Consider the following 16,855-nt stretch of genomic DNA (forward strand, 5'->3'; position numbering starts at 1 on the left):
AAAGCTGCTCTCCGTAACTTCTTCCGGTTAAAATGATTCAAAATCAATTTTTGAGCAAGTACATAACCAGCCAGTATTCAAAACTATCTCCTTACCTTAGCCGATTCACAACGGTAAGCTTGTAATAATGTTTTATAATAAAATCAATACTGGTGGGTTTCTGTGGGAAAGTCGAGCATGTAGCCGTTCATCTATGCGTCATTACGTCACGTATGTAAACAGAAAGAACGAGTCCCAGCTAGTAGGCTATATGTGAGGATGCAGCTGGTAGCAGATCATTTATAGCGTTTTCTCACAGCTGGAATGATTAAATTTATCAGTTTGATGGTGGATTGTAATCCAGAAAGGTCCAAATGACAATCATCAGTGTCAACTGGAGATTCACCCGTAGTCAAAAGTAAAAGACTTTGGACTGCGGAGTGGCTACAGAAATTGAAATCTACAGGTAACGCTATATATATATATATACACACACACACACACACACATGTATATATATAGTGTACACTTACTTTCATGCTCAATTCACTTCTAAATGGTATGCAATCTAATTCAAAGCTAAACAGTATTAATGAGAGTAAAATTTTATAATTATCTCATGCTAGGCACAACTAAGACAGACGCTTTAGCAGTTTTGCCCCTGGTCAGTGGAGTGTCTTTGAAAAATTGATCAATTTTCCACATTGTTTGCTTCTAAAGAGTCCCTGTGAGAATTCAATGAAACCACTGGAACTCATTATATTAATTAAAGAGGCTGATTCCCACCCTGTGCTTAAAGCTCAATGCTTTTTGACATTCTACATAATTCACAATAAAAGTTTACAAGTCCATCAAAGCAACTATCCACAACAGAGAGAACGTGTGTTGCTTCCGAAAGCACAGCTGTACGTTTTCTGCACATGCAGAGTTTGGTTATGGGTGTGCATTTTAAATAGAGTGCTGACAGTAACAATAGCTCAGCCAGTCTGCAATAATAGCTTTGCATCCATATCCATTCTCTGTCACCTGGCTGGAGATATTCCACTGAGAAACCAATGATTCATTTTGTGCAGTGATAGCCTTACTGTGCAATTTTCACACCTCATTGTGCTTACATGGATGCACACGAATATGAAAAAAATGTTCATTTGCACATTGAGCATTGCAAAAATGATTATACTCTCTTTTTCACTCTCAGTGGGGCGGACGTTTTTTCTTCTTCAGAATGTCTCCAACTTCAGATAAGTGTTTTGTATTCATCTGATGCAGCATTCAATGTTAAGTCCTCCACAATGTAAGCATTTGCACAGCTTGTTTCGACTACACATGGTATTAAAAGAAATGAATAGTGAACCAGTGTTCGTGTTTAGCTATGATGAAGGAGGCTGATTGTTGTCTTCAGCGTCAATCTCCATGTGTGCAATAATCTGTGGGAGCAGATGTGCACATTGAATTTTTATCCCAGCACATCCCTCCCCTTCCTCTGAGGATTAGATTGAATAATAGAAACTCTTCAGCACAGATAAACAAATTCTAGACACCATCCTTAGCAGTTACAAAAAAATCAGCATAAAAAGTTTTAGTTGATAAATAGTGAATGCTCTAGCTTAAACGCAATTTGTAGACAAATATTGGATTCTTCTCTGTTTCTCAATTTCTAAAAGATCAGGTGGCTATTTAGCACATGCTAATCTGCATTGGGTAATCAAATCCAAACTCCCAGGTGACTGAATAATGAGTGCCAGTGCATCATGAGGCATCATAAGATACCCAAGTGAGGCCTGGCATGGATAGAAGGTCTTGCTGGCATTTTTCCGAGCATTTACTCTGAAACAAAACCACTTTTCATCCATGCACATGAGCCATTCCCTGTAACTCATGTCCAGTGATGGGAAGAACAGCGTTATAAATAAACGGCGTTACTAACTTTTTACTTACTTTTTCCAGTAACGAGTAATCAAACAAATTACTTTTTCTCCCGTTACAATGCCGTGTTACTATAATTGAGCTCACTGACGCGGTTTTCATCCGAGTACGCTCTCTCTCAGCCGCAGTACCTGCAAAGTTTTTTTCTCTGGTGTGTGCTGCGGATATACACAAATATAATTTTAAACTGATAATAACGAACGATGCTCTGTGTGTGTGTCTGTGAGCATGCGAGCAGAGTGTGAGCTCAAACCAGAAAACCCTTTGTGACATGCTGGATTGAAAATATGTGAAATAAGTTTTTTTTCTAGTCGACTAGTAGTTATTCATTTAAGCCATTAGTTGAATAACCACATTTATGTTTATTTAATTTCTTAAATACTGCAGAGAATAAACGTTTATGTAATATAGGCTATAGCACTCAAGCACACACATAAAACTTGCCATAAAGACCCGGCAAAAAGTAATGATTATTAATGTGACCAAAACAGCAAGGAGACATTTTAATTGTTTATTAATAAAGTAATGTTTTCTTAATCAGTGTCGGCTGCGAAGATGAAGTTGACATTTCTGACTCTCATCATCTCCGCATACTGGACGCGCCTAGAGAACACACATTTCATTCGGATTAGGCTACATAATAAGTAGCCTATTTCTTTTAGTTTTTAAATATTTCAAGCTTTCTATACGTTGAGTTTCGGTTCATTTAGCCTATAAGTCGCGCCAGTGATCGCGCTGGCGCATTCATGATTATATTGTCTGCTATATTTCCTTCTTATTTATTAAATCCAGGCAATTGGTTGATGAAACATTAAATTAAACAAAAATTAAGATACAATTTTTACAAAATGAAATTCACTTTAAAGAGAGGCTTTCTATAAAACAATACTTAATGAAGTGGTCAAAATCACGTCTGACCCACTTCATGACTCCCGATATATTGCGCATCTTATGATGCATCTTACTCATGGTGTTCACTTTTCATAATCAAGTAAATGCATTTAAAACATAACATAGGACTATTTAAACATAAATATGAAACTACATTCTATTTACCACGTATCAACACGTATTGTACAGTACAGAGAAATTTCATAAGCAAGAGTGGATCATGAGTCATAAGTCGGATCAAGAATAATTTATTCTTAGACTTATATTTAATATTGGGGGCATTCAATTTATTTGACATATTTAAAGGGATAGTTCACCCAAAAATGAAAATTTGATGTTTATCTGCTTACCCCCAGGGCATCCAAGATGTAGAGGACTTTTTTTCTTCAGTCGAACGCAAATTATGATTTTTAACTGCAACCGCTGCCGTCTGTCAGTCAAATAATAGCAGTGATTGGGAACTTGAACAATAAGAGTCGAAAAAACTTCCATAGACAAATCCAAATTAAACCCTGCGGCTCGTGACGACACATTGATGGTTTGTGCGAGATACCGAACAGTATTTATATAATTTTTTACCTCTAATACACCACTATGTCCAACTTCGTTCAGCTTCTGGTTAGTGAGGTCTGATCGCGCTTTGACAACGGAAGTGATGTCTCGCGCTCATTGAAGTATATGGGCGAGACATCACTTCCGTCATCACAACGTGTTTTTTGACCTCACTAACAGGAAGCTGAACGAAGTTGGACATAGTGGTGTATTAGAGGTAAAAATGATATAAATAATGTTCGGTTTCTCGCACAAACCAATCGTTTCGTGTCTTAGGACATTAATCTGTCGTCATGAGCCGCAGGTTTTAAATTTGATTTTTCTAAGCAAGTTTTATTTACTGTTATAGTTGAAGTTCCCATCTACTGCTATTATTTGACTGACAGACGGCAGCAGTTGCAGTTAAAAATAATAATTTGCGTTCGACTGAAGAAAAAAAGTCCTCTACATCTTGGATGCCCTGGGGGTAAGCAGATAAACATCAAATTTTCATTTTTGGGTGAACTATACCTTTAATTTTTTTTTAAAGTAACGCAATAGTTACTTTTCCTGGTAATTAGTTACTTTTATAATGATGTAACTCCATTACTATTTGAGAGAAGTAACTAGTAACTATAATTAATAACTTTTTTAAAGTAACGTGCCCAACACTGCTCATGTCTAGATCATAGATCAAGTGTTATAAAGTATCTACTTTAAACAATTAAAAAATGAAATTTCTTTAATCATTTACTAATTTACTTTATTAAGTTTTTTTAAATGTAATTTTTATGTGTTGATGATCACATGGCAACAGCAAACCACAACCATCCAATCAATTCCTGAAAAAATCAATTCCCGCCTTTTTTTTTTTTTTTGTTCAAGAAGCTGCTTTATCCGATATAAGTCACAATATGGAAGAAAAAACTATTGCAACATTTCGTGCCAGCTTCAAAATATGCTAACTAGAACTGTAGAAGTGTAATTAAAAATAGTGGATTTGAGGATTATGAATAATGCAGTACACATGGCCAGTGCTGGGGGTAACCCATACAAGTAATTCGAGTTACGGAATCAGATTACTTTTTCAGGTAACTAGTAAAGTAACGCATTACTTTTAAATTTACAACAAAATATCTGAGTTAATATTTCAATTAAGTAATGCAAGTTACTTTGTTTTCCCACTTATTGACTGACTCTAGCTCTCCTGTCCACATGTTGAGAGAATTTGGGAGTAAGTGCAGAGGCGTTGTGCGCTGTGTAAGCATGATGGTTATTTTAGACTAGTTCTAGACTAAATGTGAGCATACATTTACTCATTTACTACTTCTCTTGTGTCATAGGCTGCGTTTACACTGGCACAAAAAATCAGATCTTTTGCTCACATCTGACACAGATTGGAATTAGTTGCACACGTGTAAACACAAAAATCCACACGAGATCCGATTTTTTTCACATCCAATCTGAACCACTTCCAAATGTGGTTTTAAATCTGATAAATATCCAATCTCTGGACATGCATATCCGATTCCCATTGGAATTCCAAGCCATCACAAGCCGAAGGTGACACATTTGCTCACTAAAAGGTAGCTTTTATGTTGTATTATAAAGCAGACGTGCTTGTATGCACTCGCACTAAAAATTTGCAGCTTTATTATAGGCTATGTCTAATGTTATATATTTTTCTAGAAAGAAATTGGGAACACACGTACATTCAGCAGCTGAATTTCAACCTTTGCCCGGTTAATTTAAAAGAGTCCGCCGCGTTGTTGTTTTTCTTATAAGCCAAAAGCTTCACTATATCTACTCTCTCTCCCTCTCACGCACGCGCTCTCTCCCTAGCTTGCTCGAATTCATAAAAAAATGGAATTCTAAAACTGATAACTGTAGATAAAATATCAAACGCAAATTACCTTTATTTTTTGGTCTATATCCGTTCAGTCAGAATTCGCACTGCAATACATCCATGACACTGACAGCTGTTAACTTATCCATTCAGGTAATCGTGGCCACTCGACATTAAATACATAAATAATTTTAACAGCACGGCCATTCAAAACCCGAGGGTCTGCCATGTGCATGTAAAACTATCAATGACAATCATTTTGGGGCAGGAAGTAATGTAAACACAGATATCGGATACTAGTCTCATCTAAAGTGAATGTAAACACACTGGCCAAAAAATCGGATATGGTCAAAAGATCGGATCTGTGCATTAAGACTTGCAGTGTAAATGCAGCCTTATTCTTCTGTATTCCAGAAAGGTTTGTTTGAGCTATGCCCTCTACTGTACAGGCTTGAATTTGCATTTCCTTCAGCCTTAGACTTATTCATTTCACTTTTGTTGTGAAAGTGCCTTTACATTTACCAAAAATAGAACTTTTTTGTTGATATACATACAAACAAACAAACAAACAAACAAACATCACAGCCCAGATGAGAAAAAGTAATGCACAAGTAAAGTAATGCATTACAGTCAATAAAAAGCAACCAAGTAACACAATTAGTTACTTTTTTATGGAGTAACGCAATATTGTAATGCATTACTTTTAAAACTAACATTCCCCGAAACTGCACCTGGCACATTACAAACATTAAAATGCAACTTTTTTTTTCAAATTTGATCATATGTCTACGGTATGTTCACAAGAATAATGTTTTGCTTACTGATTTACTGACTTACCTGAACAGCCTTCTGGGATTGGATGTCTACAATGAGAAGCCTGTTCAGCAGAGGCTGTGTGGCATAAATGAACTTGTCCTTCACATTGACGGCTGATGTCCACATACATTTCTGATCCTTCTCTCCCTCCACTTGTGGACAGACCTCCTCCTTTAGGAATTTAAAAAAAAAAAAAATCTTAAGAACAAATTAAACTATAAAACTATAAAAGAAAACAGAATAAGACTCTGTAGCGTCTGCCTCAGAGGAAGAGACTGATAGTGGCCAGAAATGTCATCATGAAGGCAAGCACGGTCAAAATGTGATTGGCTGTCAGGCCTAAGGCTGAATGTGCTGTGGTTAAAGAGGTGAGAGCTGGCTTGACTGATGGCCACAGAGGTTGTGCAGAAGTGGGCGTCTCTTGTGGTGATGCTGTTGACTGGGCTACTCAAGGGTTGTCGACGACAATCAAGACGGAGACTCAGACTGATGTGACTGGATGCTTCTGGTCTAGCGACACTCTTGCAAGGCTCAAATATAGTTTTTGTTGGTGCAAGAGCCACTGGCTTTTAAGGTTACTTTTTAATGATGAATGAACTCATGAGATCACAAAGAATGTTGCTTTTTTTGCCTTGGTTTCTTATGACCTAGTTTGTTTTCATAGTTACTAATTATGCTCACCTGTTGCTAGTTTATTTCCTCCTTTTGTCCTGCATATTTATACCCCATTTAGTTAGGGGTTATTGTTATTGCTTATGTATAGACTGATTTGCATTGCTCCAATGTTTCTCCTGTGCTCCTGACTGTTTTTTCTTTTCATTTAACAAAGATATTACTGCTGCAGATAGATCCACATATTCTCTCTCACTCTGAAACAATGTTTAAAACACCAGTTTTTTTTTATGTGAATATATTTTAAAAGCTGAATCTTCAGTAGTCATTACTCCAGTCTTCAGTAATGCTTCAGAAATCATTCTAATACACTGATTTGGTGCTCAAGAAACATTTTCTATTAATAATTGTCAATTAATAATTTTAATATTTCTTTTGTGAAAAATATTTATATTATATTTTTGTCCTTCATTTGTGGTGTCATTTCAATAATTAACCAACAATGTTGCACATTTGCTATTGAAGTTATCTCAAAAAGTAGTGTTTATCAAGTAGAATATAGTGTCAGCTAATATTTAAGCGATTTTTGATTTTCCACAAGCAGGACATAAGAAAAACATATCATAATGCTCTCTAAATGTTTTTCCCAAGACAGAGTTTGCACTGGGGCTTGCCGTTATGGCCTGGCATTTGATTGATGTCCTAATAGAGGCCTGCTGCCTCTCTGGAGGTTGGAAACTCAAACTCTCAACGCCCAGAGCTCAAAACAAACACAGCTGTCTCATCAGCATACCCAGCTCCGATGTAACAGCAGAACAGAGGAAGGCAATCATTTAATAGCTTGCCTATCAGAAAAAGCCGAGAAATAATATGCAAAGTGTAGGGATGTAAGTGATGTTAAGTGACAGAGGGAGGAGCTCAACTGATTCTGTGCTGAGAATCAAACTCCATGGGGTTAAAGCACTGCTCATGTCAGAAAAGGAAGTTCTGTGCTGCTGTTTATACCGACATGCAACCAAGAAGCTGCAGAAGAATTAATGAAAAGAAAAAGGAGAGAACAATGGATGGATGGATGGATGGATGGATGGATGATGGATGTGGATGAATGGATGGATGGGTGAAAGAAAGAAAGAAAGAAAGAAAGAAAGAAAGAAAGGATGGATGGAAAGAATGAAAGAAAGAAAGGATGGATGGGTGGATGGATGGAAAGAAAGGAAGGATGAAATGATGGGTGGATGGATGGATGATGCATGGATGTAAGAAAGAAAGAAAGAAAGAAAGAAAGAAAGAAAGAAAGAAAGGATGGGTGGATGGATGGATGGATGGATGGAAAGAAAGGATGGGTGGATGGAAAGAATTAAAGATAGAAAGGATGGAAAGAAAGAAAGAATTAAAGATAGAAAGGATGGAAAGAAAGAAAGAAAGAAAGAAAGAAAGAAAGAAAGAAAGAAAGAAAGAGAAAGAAAGAAAGAAAGAAAGAAAGGAAAAAATGATGGGTGGATGGTTGGATGGTTGGATTCCTTCATTCATTCATTCATTCATGGGTGGATGTAAGAAAGAAAGAAAGAAAGAAAGAAAGAAAGAAAGAAAGAAAGAAAGTATAGATGGAAAGAAAGAAAGAAAGAAAGAAAGAAAGAAAGAAAGAAAGAAAGAAAGAAAGTATGGATGGAAAGAAAGAAAGAAATAAAGAAAGAAAGAGAAAGAAAGAAAGAAAAAAAGAACAAAAAAAGAATGAGTGGATGGATGGATGGAAATAAAGAAAGGAAGAAATGATGGGTGGATGGTTGGATGATGGTTGGATGTAAGAAAGAAAGAAAGAAAGAAAGAAAGAAAGAAAGAAAGAAAGAAAGAAAGAAAGAAAGAAAGTATGGATGGAAAGAAAGAAAGAAAGAAAGAAAGAAAGAAAGAAAGAAAGAAAGAACAAAAAAAGAATGAGTGGATGGATGGAAATAAAGAAAGGAAGAAATGATGGGTGGATGGTTGGATGATGGTTGGATGTAAGAAAGAAAGAAAGAAAGAAAGAAAGAAAGAAAGAAAGTATGGATGGAAAGAAAGAAAGAAAGAAAGAAAGAAAGAAAGAAAGAAAGAAAGAAAGAAAGAAAGAAAGAAAGAAAGAAAGAAAGAAAGAAAGAACAAAAAAAGAATGAGTGGATGGATGGAAATAAAGAAAGGAAGAAATGATGGGTGGATGGTTGGATGATGGTTGGATGTAAGAAAGAAAGAAAGAAAGAAAGAAAGAAAGAAAGAAAGAAAGAAAAAAAGAATGAGTGGATGGATGGATGGATGGAAATAAAGAAAGGAAGAAATGATGGGTGGATGGTTGGATGATGGGTGGATGTAAGAAAAAAGAAAGAAAGAAAGAAAGAAAGAAAGGATGGGTGGATGGAAAGAATGAAAGATAGAAAGGATGGAAAGAAAGAAAGAAAGAAAGAAAGAAAGAAAGAAAGAAAGAAAGAAAGAAAGTATGGGTAGATGGATGGATGGATGGATGGATGGATGGATGGAAATAAACAAAGAAAGGGTGAAAGAAAGAAAGAAAGAAAGAAAGAAAGAAAGAAAGAAAGGATGGATAGATGGAAGGAAAGAAAGAAAGAAAGAAAGAAAGGATGGATAAATTGAAATGGATGGATGGATGGATACAGCACGGATACTGCACCATCCATGCTGTATGTAGCAAAAGAGCCGAAGTGGCATAACTCCGGTAGCATACAAATAACATTCATGCAAAAATCAACCATTTTTGCTGTAAAATAAATGTACAAAAACACTCATAAATAAATAGCACTCATAAACTTTACACATTGCTTGGGGTTAGAGCAAGCAGGAGGGAAAACAGAGGGTTTATGTTATACATTTACAAGTACTTTAACATTTCTTTTATATGACAGCTCACCTGCAGGCCAAGAAGCTTCTCGCTGGGTTTGATGTGTCTCTGAATCTCACAGGCCACTGGCTGGATGACTTTAATGCCGTCCTCATAAAACACATAGAACATGTTTCCAATCCCCAGACCTGTAGTGGGACATAAATGAGATTGTTCAGGGCTCAGATCCACCTAAAACAAGGTTAACCTCAGCATTAACACTGTCCAGTCCAACACTAGACATTAATATTGTACTGAAACAGCATGCTTACCTTCCTCTCTCCACAGGATGTTTGCCACTGTAAGAGAACACAAAGAAAACTCACGTCAGAGAGGTTTGCCGCACTTTACTCTTCTGAAAGTTTTAAAATCCGATATACAGATACAAGATGAACTCACACTTCCGGCTATATAAACTTCCCACAGATTATTGCAATAACATTTGTAGTTCCTGGTTGGTTTTTCCAATGTGGTTTAAAGCTATGGAGAGTTGTATTTGATTTGGCCAAGTAATTATACTCTGCAACCTGAGGAGCTTATTGATTTGACTCGCTCATGTGTAATCAATACTGTGTCGGCATTATACATTGAGGTCGGCCTGCAGGGATTTATACACTCACGCATAGCCACCGACCACTGAGTTCACAGGGAGGAAACATGCATTTGGGTGTAAGTCGGAGCTTATCTTTGCATTAAGCATGATTATTTACCCATAACCTCTGGTGCTGTAACAAGTATTACCTTATAAAACACTTAAACTTTTGATTGAGATCAATGCCTTAATAAAAATGATCAAATACCTTTAAAATGGGTCTTATGGCAATCAAGGAGCTTAGCAAAGTGTCACTGGAGCATAACCAAAAAATATAACACACATTTAGCTCCTGAATAATTCCAAAAGCATTTTAGAGCAGAATAAATGGGCTAATAACTACAATAAAACACCTCCATTTGAAAGGAATGATTCCTGATGGCCCCAGCATTTGTGCTAAAAATAACAATGATGGCCATTAGCCACAAAGGACATATATGCCATTATTAATCTTGCACAATATTTGTCACGAAGGATCTATTGATAAATATGACTCATTAGCGTGAAAGAACAGCATATTCTCCACATTCTCCTCCTTACTACATTCTGATGGTTCACCAGTGCAGTTTGTAGTGAAGATGTGACCTCCAACTGTTCCTCAGCAATGATTCAATCTCTCACAGTCTGCAAATCAATCTCCCACAATTCACCTGTGCTACAATCCCTACGCCAAGCAATTCTCATTCTCCGCTCTCACTTCATCAAGAAGACAGGGGAGCAGAGTAACAGTCTCAAGAATAGTGATGGAGCTAGAGTTAATCTTCAAAAAGTCCTTAGTCAAGTTCTTTTTCAATGAGTTAAAGTATCAGCGCAATCTAAAAGACTTTTGTGAAAAATATTGCCATTGCATCAGCAATTGATGAGGGATGTAAAAAGACTCAGCTCCACTACAGTATAAAAGCAGAAAGGAGTGGTTTGGAAGAAATAAGCCCAGTCTTTTCCAATAACACAGTGTACTGACACAATGTGACCGAGCAGGGAGAAAAAAGAACCTTGGAAACAAGAGGTTCTTTCAGTGGAGTCATTCTTGGTCTGGGTTCAAATTAAAGTCATATTTTTGATGTTTCCATATAAAGGAACCCCATTTATCTTACACTTTAGACTCAAAATGCAACCAATACCATAATGTTTTGTATGTTTATGCTAAACTATTTTACTACTTCTTTCTTTTTCATTGCTATTTTGAGGCAACTGAAATATACTGTGCCATTGACCAGCTGAAACCTGGTCTAAAGTCAATGGCACAATATTTGTTTTGTTATTTAAAGAGCGCGTCGGTAATATGCTCCTATGTGCGGGTGCACAACGTGCACACACTCTGCTTATTACACACACACAGGGACACGCAGCAGCACACAAACATGCCAAATATTAAAAATAAAAGTATTATTATTGTGTGCATAAAGATAAAGATGCTTTGGTGGAATCCGGCTTTTCCTGTAGATGGTCTGCCTGTGCGCTTTAACCTCGCGCATGAGCAGAACTGTTTCCTTAATAGAGAAGCGTTCAATAAATAACAAAAAATTGCCATGGCGTGAGCGCAACTGGCTTTTAAAGGGTTAGTTCACCCAAAAATGAAAATAATGCCATTTATCCAATTCGTAAAGCTCAGAAAGCAGTGTTTTAAAATTGGCCCATCACTATATTGTTGAAGAGTCATTATTTAGTTTTTTTGGCACACAAAAAGTAGTCTCGTCACTTTATAATGTTTATAATGTTTTGCATACGTCTGTGCGTAGTGGTTCTTGAAGCACTGACTCCAGCTGCAGTCCACTGTTTGTGAATCTCCCCCACATTTTTGAATGGGTTTTGTTTCACAATCCTCTCCAGGGTGCGGTTATCCCTAATGCTTGTACACTTTTTTCTACCACATCTTTTCCTTCCCTTCACCTCTCTATTAATGTGCTTGGACACAGAGCTCTGTGAACAGCCAGCCTGTTTTGCAATGACCTTTTGTGTCTTGCCCTCCTTGTGCAAGGTGTCAATGGTTGTCTTTTGGACAACTGTCAAGTCAGCAGTCTTCCCCATGTTTGTGTAGCCTACAGAACTAGACTGAGAGACCATTTAAAGGCCTTTGCAGGTGTTTTGAGTTAATTAGCTGATTAGAGTGTGGCACCAGGTGTCTTCAATATTGAACCTTTTCACAATATTCTATTTTTCTGAGATACTGAATTTGGGATTTTCCTTAGTTGTCAGTTATAATCATCAAAATTAAAAGAACTAAACATTTGAAATATATACGTCTGTGTGTAATGAATTAATATAATATACAAGTTTCACTTTTTGAATGGAATTAGTGAAATAAATCAACGTTTTGATGATATTCTAATTATATGACCAGGACCTGTAAATCACATTATTTTCATTTTTGGATGAAGCAACCCTTTAAAGGGAATAGGAGATGAGACTCTGATTGGTTTATTAAACATTATGGCCAAAACACACCCATTACTCTTTAAGAGAATAGGGACAACCCTTTTAGACCATGCGCCGGCTGCGCCGACCATTTTTCCTGTCCTTACAAAAGCAAAAGTAGATTCGGACACACACAGCACAATTCGGCACTTTAGACTGTTAAAATAGGGCCCTTTTTTTTTTCTCGATAGTCCACTTTAGACATTATAGTAACTATAAGTAACTTTGCAACCACATGTCAACTAGCTCTCATTAGAGTAGTAGACTGTCTGCCAACACTTTATTTTGATGGTCACCCAACAGACATTCTACTGACTATAATTAACTCTGCAAGTACATGTCAACTTATTCTGCTAACCTAGCCTAACACTATAACACTATAACCTAACCCTACTAATACTATAATGAAAGTTAGTTGAAATGTAGTTGCAAATTAATGAGAGTTAACTGCAAAGTTACTTATAGATATTAGAGTGTCTAAAATGGACTAGAAATAAAGTGTAACCAATATTTTGCGTTGACCATTTTTGCACTGACAGGGTCAGCCAGTCACAGAAACATGGAAGCAATGCTCAAAAGAGAGACTGCCTCCTGTTACCCACTGGTGTCACTGTTGCACATTGTCACATAGACAAATCAGTAGTTTATTCACTATTTTATGTCATATTTTTGTCTCCCTTGTCTCTTTATGGAAAAAGCCCATAAAAAGCCCAGTTCATACATTATATTGCATAATTTGGCTCATCCATCCATCCATCCATCCAAATGGTTCAGGTTAGTGGAACAGTGCTGCTGGGAGAAATCACAAACCTTACCTCAAATGCACTTTGACCGAAACACTATGTTCCCGACAGCAGAGTCACATTTCAAGCTGCCAGTGGGAGATAACTCAGTGGTATGAGTCGACTGTGATGGCGTAATAGGTGAAGGCCAGTGTTGGACTCTAATTAGGTCTCCAACACCATGGAAAACTAATCAAGACAAATGCCTGGGGTCTGCGTCTCTGCTTTGCCTCTCTGAATCATTCATGGACCTATCAAAGTATTCATGAGTTGAGAATGCAACTCTGTGTCTGTCGCGGTAATGCTCCGTTACGCAAATACCCCTGGTGGTCCTGCATAATTAAAAAAGCTAACATGATTTAATTATGACAATTATGAAGACTCAATAAGTGAATATGATATACTATGAAGGAGTTGATGAAGTAACCTTTCCTACTTTATACATAGTGTGTAGTGTGTACAGTATATGGAAAAATACTGTGTATTTGGAAGGTCATGCTACCTTACAGATGAGTGCACTACCTTATTGTGCGGGTATTGCTTTCTTTAAACTTTAATACAAACTCCTACAGTCTTTTGGATATTGAGGTTAATGCCCTCAGGTATAGGGCAACACCTCAGAGAGCGGCTGATGCTGAAATAGACTCTGGAAAGTACATTTGATGAAAGAAGGGGGAAAAAAAATATAGCCACTAATTTCTGCTTTAGAGAGGTGATATGGGGTGTAAGGTTAAACTGTCCAGGAAAACAGGAGACACTTTTTGCACACACAGTGTTTAGGCTGATCTTTATTTACATTAAATGAATAATAAAGAGACAGGCAAGAAAATGCACTCAAATTCTAGCTGATGTCAGCATGAAACAGAAATTAAATATACACAAAGTCTGGGGTCAGAAAGTATTTCTAATGTTTTAAAAGAGTCTCTTATGCTCGCTATTTATTTGCATTTATGTATTATTTTAACAAAAAATATATATTATTACAGTTTAAAATAACTTATCTTTTTGAATATATTTTAATATGGAATTTATTCCTGTAATAGCAAAAATTTTCAGCATCATTACTCCAGTCTTCAGTGTAATCCAGTTTCCAGTAATCTTTAATAACATGTCTTAACTCAATTTCTTTTCTTCTTCTTCTTCTTTTTTTTATTTATTTTATTTTTTTATAAAAAAAATCCAAACTTTTTAATGGTAGTGTAAATAAACCTAAATCGTGCCCAATAATAATAATAATAATTTGATTATTTATTAATAATTTGATTATTTGATTCCAACTTTTCATAATCACTTTCATGTCACTCCATATCCAATGAATGGAGACCAGGGGCCATATTTACAAAACATCTTAAGGCTAAAAGTAGCTCCTAACTTGCAGATTTAGGAGAAACTCTTAAAAATAATGGGTGTGTCAGTCCTAATTTTAGGAGTACTAAATTTTTTTCTCTAAGAGTATTTCACAAAGCATTTTAATGCTAAAACTAGCTCCTAAACCTGTGAAACATTAGGAGTAGTCAAGAGGACTCCTAAGTCACTAAGACCAAATCAAAAACAGTCCTAATCCACCCAAAGACACTGCACACCCTTGAGGCAATAGCGATAGAGCCTTGGGTGCTGAACCTTTTCTTCATAACTGCAATACATTTTGATTTATAGATTTGAATCCACGATGAGACGCCAAAAAAAAATAAATAAAAAAAAATAAATCATTAACAAATAAATAAATATTGTCTGATTACCTGTGGCAAAGGTTTCACACTTACAAATAATTGAATAGATAAAATAAAAACCCAAAGCCAAAGTTATCCCAATATCCCCAGCCGAGAGTGAGGGACAGGGTGGCGGAGGGATGCAGAAAACTGTCGAAGTAACTATAGGCGAGTCGGCTCTCGTCTGTGTGTATATTCCTCCTCTCGAGCTGATTAGAAAGACTGTTCGAATGTGTTCCTCCCAAACTTTGTTTATAAAACGGAATTTGTCGCTTGAATTCTGCATTCTCTTGAGATGCAGACATCCAAGAGGTGGACAATTAACTGTATATACTAGTTCAATTAGTGACCATTAGCCTACATTTTAAAGCTGCCGTAGAATTAAAAATTGAATTTATCTTGGTATAGTTAAATAACAAGTGTTCAGTACATTGAAATGACATACAGTCTCAAACACCGTTGTTTTTCTCCTTCTTATATAAATCTCATTTGTTTAAAAGACCTCCAACGAACAGGCGAATCTCAACATAACACCGACTGTTATGCAACATTAATATGTACGCCCCCAATATTTGCATATGCCAGCTCATGTTCAAGGCATTACACAAGGGCAGGATGTCTGGATTTGCACAGCTGAATCATCAGACTAGGTTAGGCAAGCAAGGACAACAGCGAAAAATGGCAGATGGAGCAATAATAACTGACATGATCCATGATATCATGATATTTTTAGTGATATTTGTAAATTGTCTTTCTAAATGTTTTGTTAGCATGTTGCTAATGTACTGTTAAATGTGGTTAAAGTTACCATCGTTTCTTACTGTATTCACGGAGACAAGACTGTCATTACTTTCATTTTTTAAACACTTGCAGTCTGTATAATTCATAAATTTAAGAACTTCATTCTTTATATATCTCTTCAACAGTGTGTAATGTTAGCTTTAGCCACGGAGCACCATCAAACTCATTCAGAATCAAATGTAAACATCCAAATAAATACTATACTTATGCGATTAGACATTCTGCATGATGAACACTTTGTAAAGATCCATTTTGAGGGTTATATTAGCTGTGTGAACTTTGTTTATGCTGTTAACACTCTGAGGTCGGAAGGTATCGCCGGCGATACCACCCCGTTTTTTTCTTATCAGTGTGAAAGAGACTCAAAATACTCCGTCAAATTTGATCATGCATACTAGTGTTATACATCATTCTAAAGTGTTAAGTGTGTACTTTTATTTGTGTACACTTACAAAAAAAAAACAAAATGTTGTGCTTTTCGCAAAATAAAGAAAACAAACATGATGTGTGATCTGGTGTCTGCCTCTCAGTGAAGTCAATTCTGAAATGCGTTTTAAAATGATCTGAAACTCAGCAAATACTTGTCACACAGACATGAGAGACATATCTACATAATGCTTAGAATGTCTACTTTTAAATGAAGTAAGTCAAATCAAAAATAAATATTCACAGTTTATGTAATTCGTTTGAAACCAAGGAGAGGTTCCTTCTTTTCCTTCTCACTTCATTATCTGTAATGAGCTGAGACCGCCACACCCCCGCGCCGTTCACATGGTAAATAGTTTAGGTGTAATATATGCATCGCACACGCCCCCCGGTCAGTGCCACAAAACACGAAGTGTCAACATCAGATTCACTCACTGACCGTTCATCGCGTTTTGAGGATGGCACGCTACTCCGACAAAGAGGCTCTTCAGATGATTCTGGACAGCGAGGAAGAATTCACCTTTTCCTCTGAGGAAGACTGCAACTCAGACGACGAACAGTTGCATTTCCAGCAGCGAATTGACCCCGACGAGGATATAATTTCAGAGTAAGTTGTTTACTATAATTATTTTTCTGATAATATAAAACTCGTATTGCATACTATAT

General features: G+C 36.5%; 1 protein-coding gene across 1 annotated transcript in view; it reads right to left on the reverse strand.

The window, feature by feature from the left end:
• The window catches only part of fstl5 (follistatin-like 5), a 156,289-nt gene that overhangs the window by 16,840 nt on the left and 122,594 nt on the right, over nt 1–16,855 (reverse strand). Inside the window, exons 13-15 of the mRNA XM_067401694.1 lie at nt 9,737–9,763; nt 9,495–9,613; nt 6,011–6,160 (exon numbers count right to left, since the gene is read on the reverse strand). Of these exons, the coding sequence (XP_067257795.1) occupies nt 6,011–6,160; nt 9,495–9,613; nt 9,737–9,763 (296 nt within the window). The remainder of the gene's footprint in view (nt 1–6,010; nt 6,161–9,494; nt 9,614–9,736; nt 9,764–16,855) is intronic.

Source organism: Chanodichthys erythropterus, chromosome 1 (assembly GCF_024489055.1).
Source record: "Chanodichthys erythropterus isolate Z2021 chromosome 1, ASM2448905v1, whole genome shotgun sequence".
In the NCBI taxonomy this organism is placed as follows: Eukaryota; Metazoa; Chordata; class Actinopteri; order Cypriniformes; family Xenocyprididae; genus Chanodichthys; species Chanodichthys erythropterus.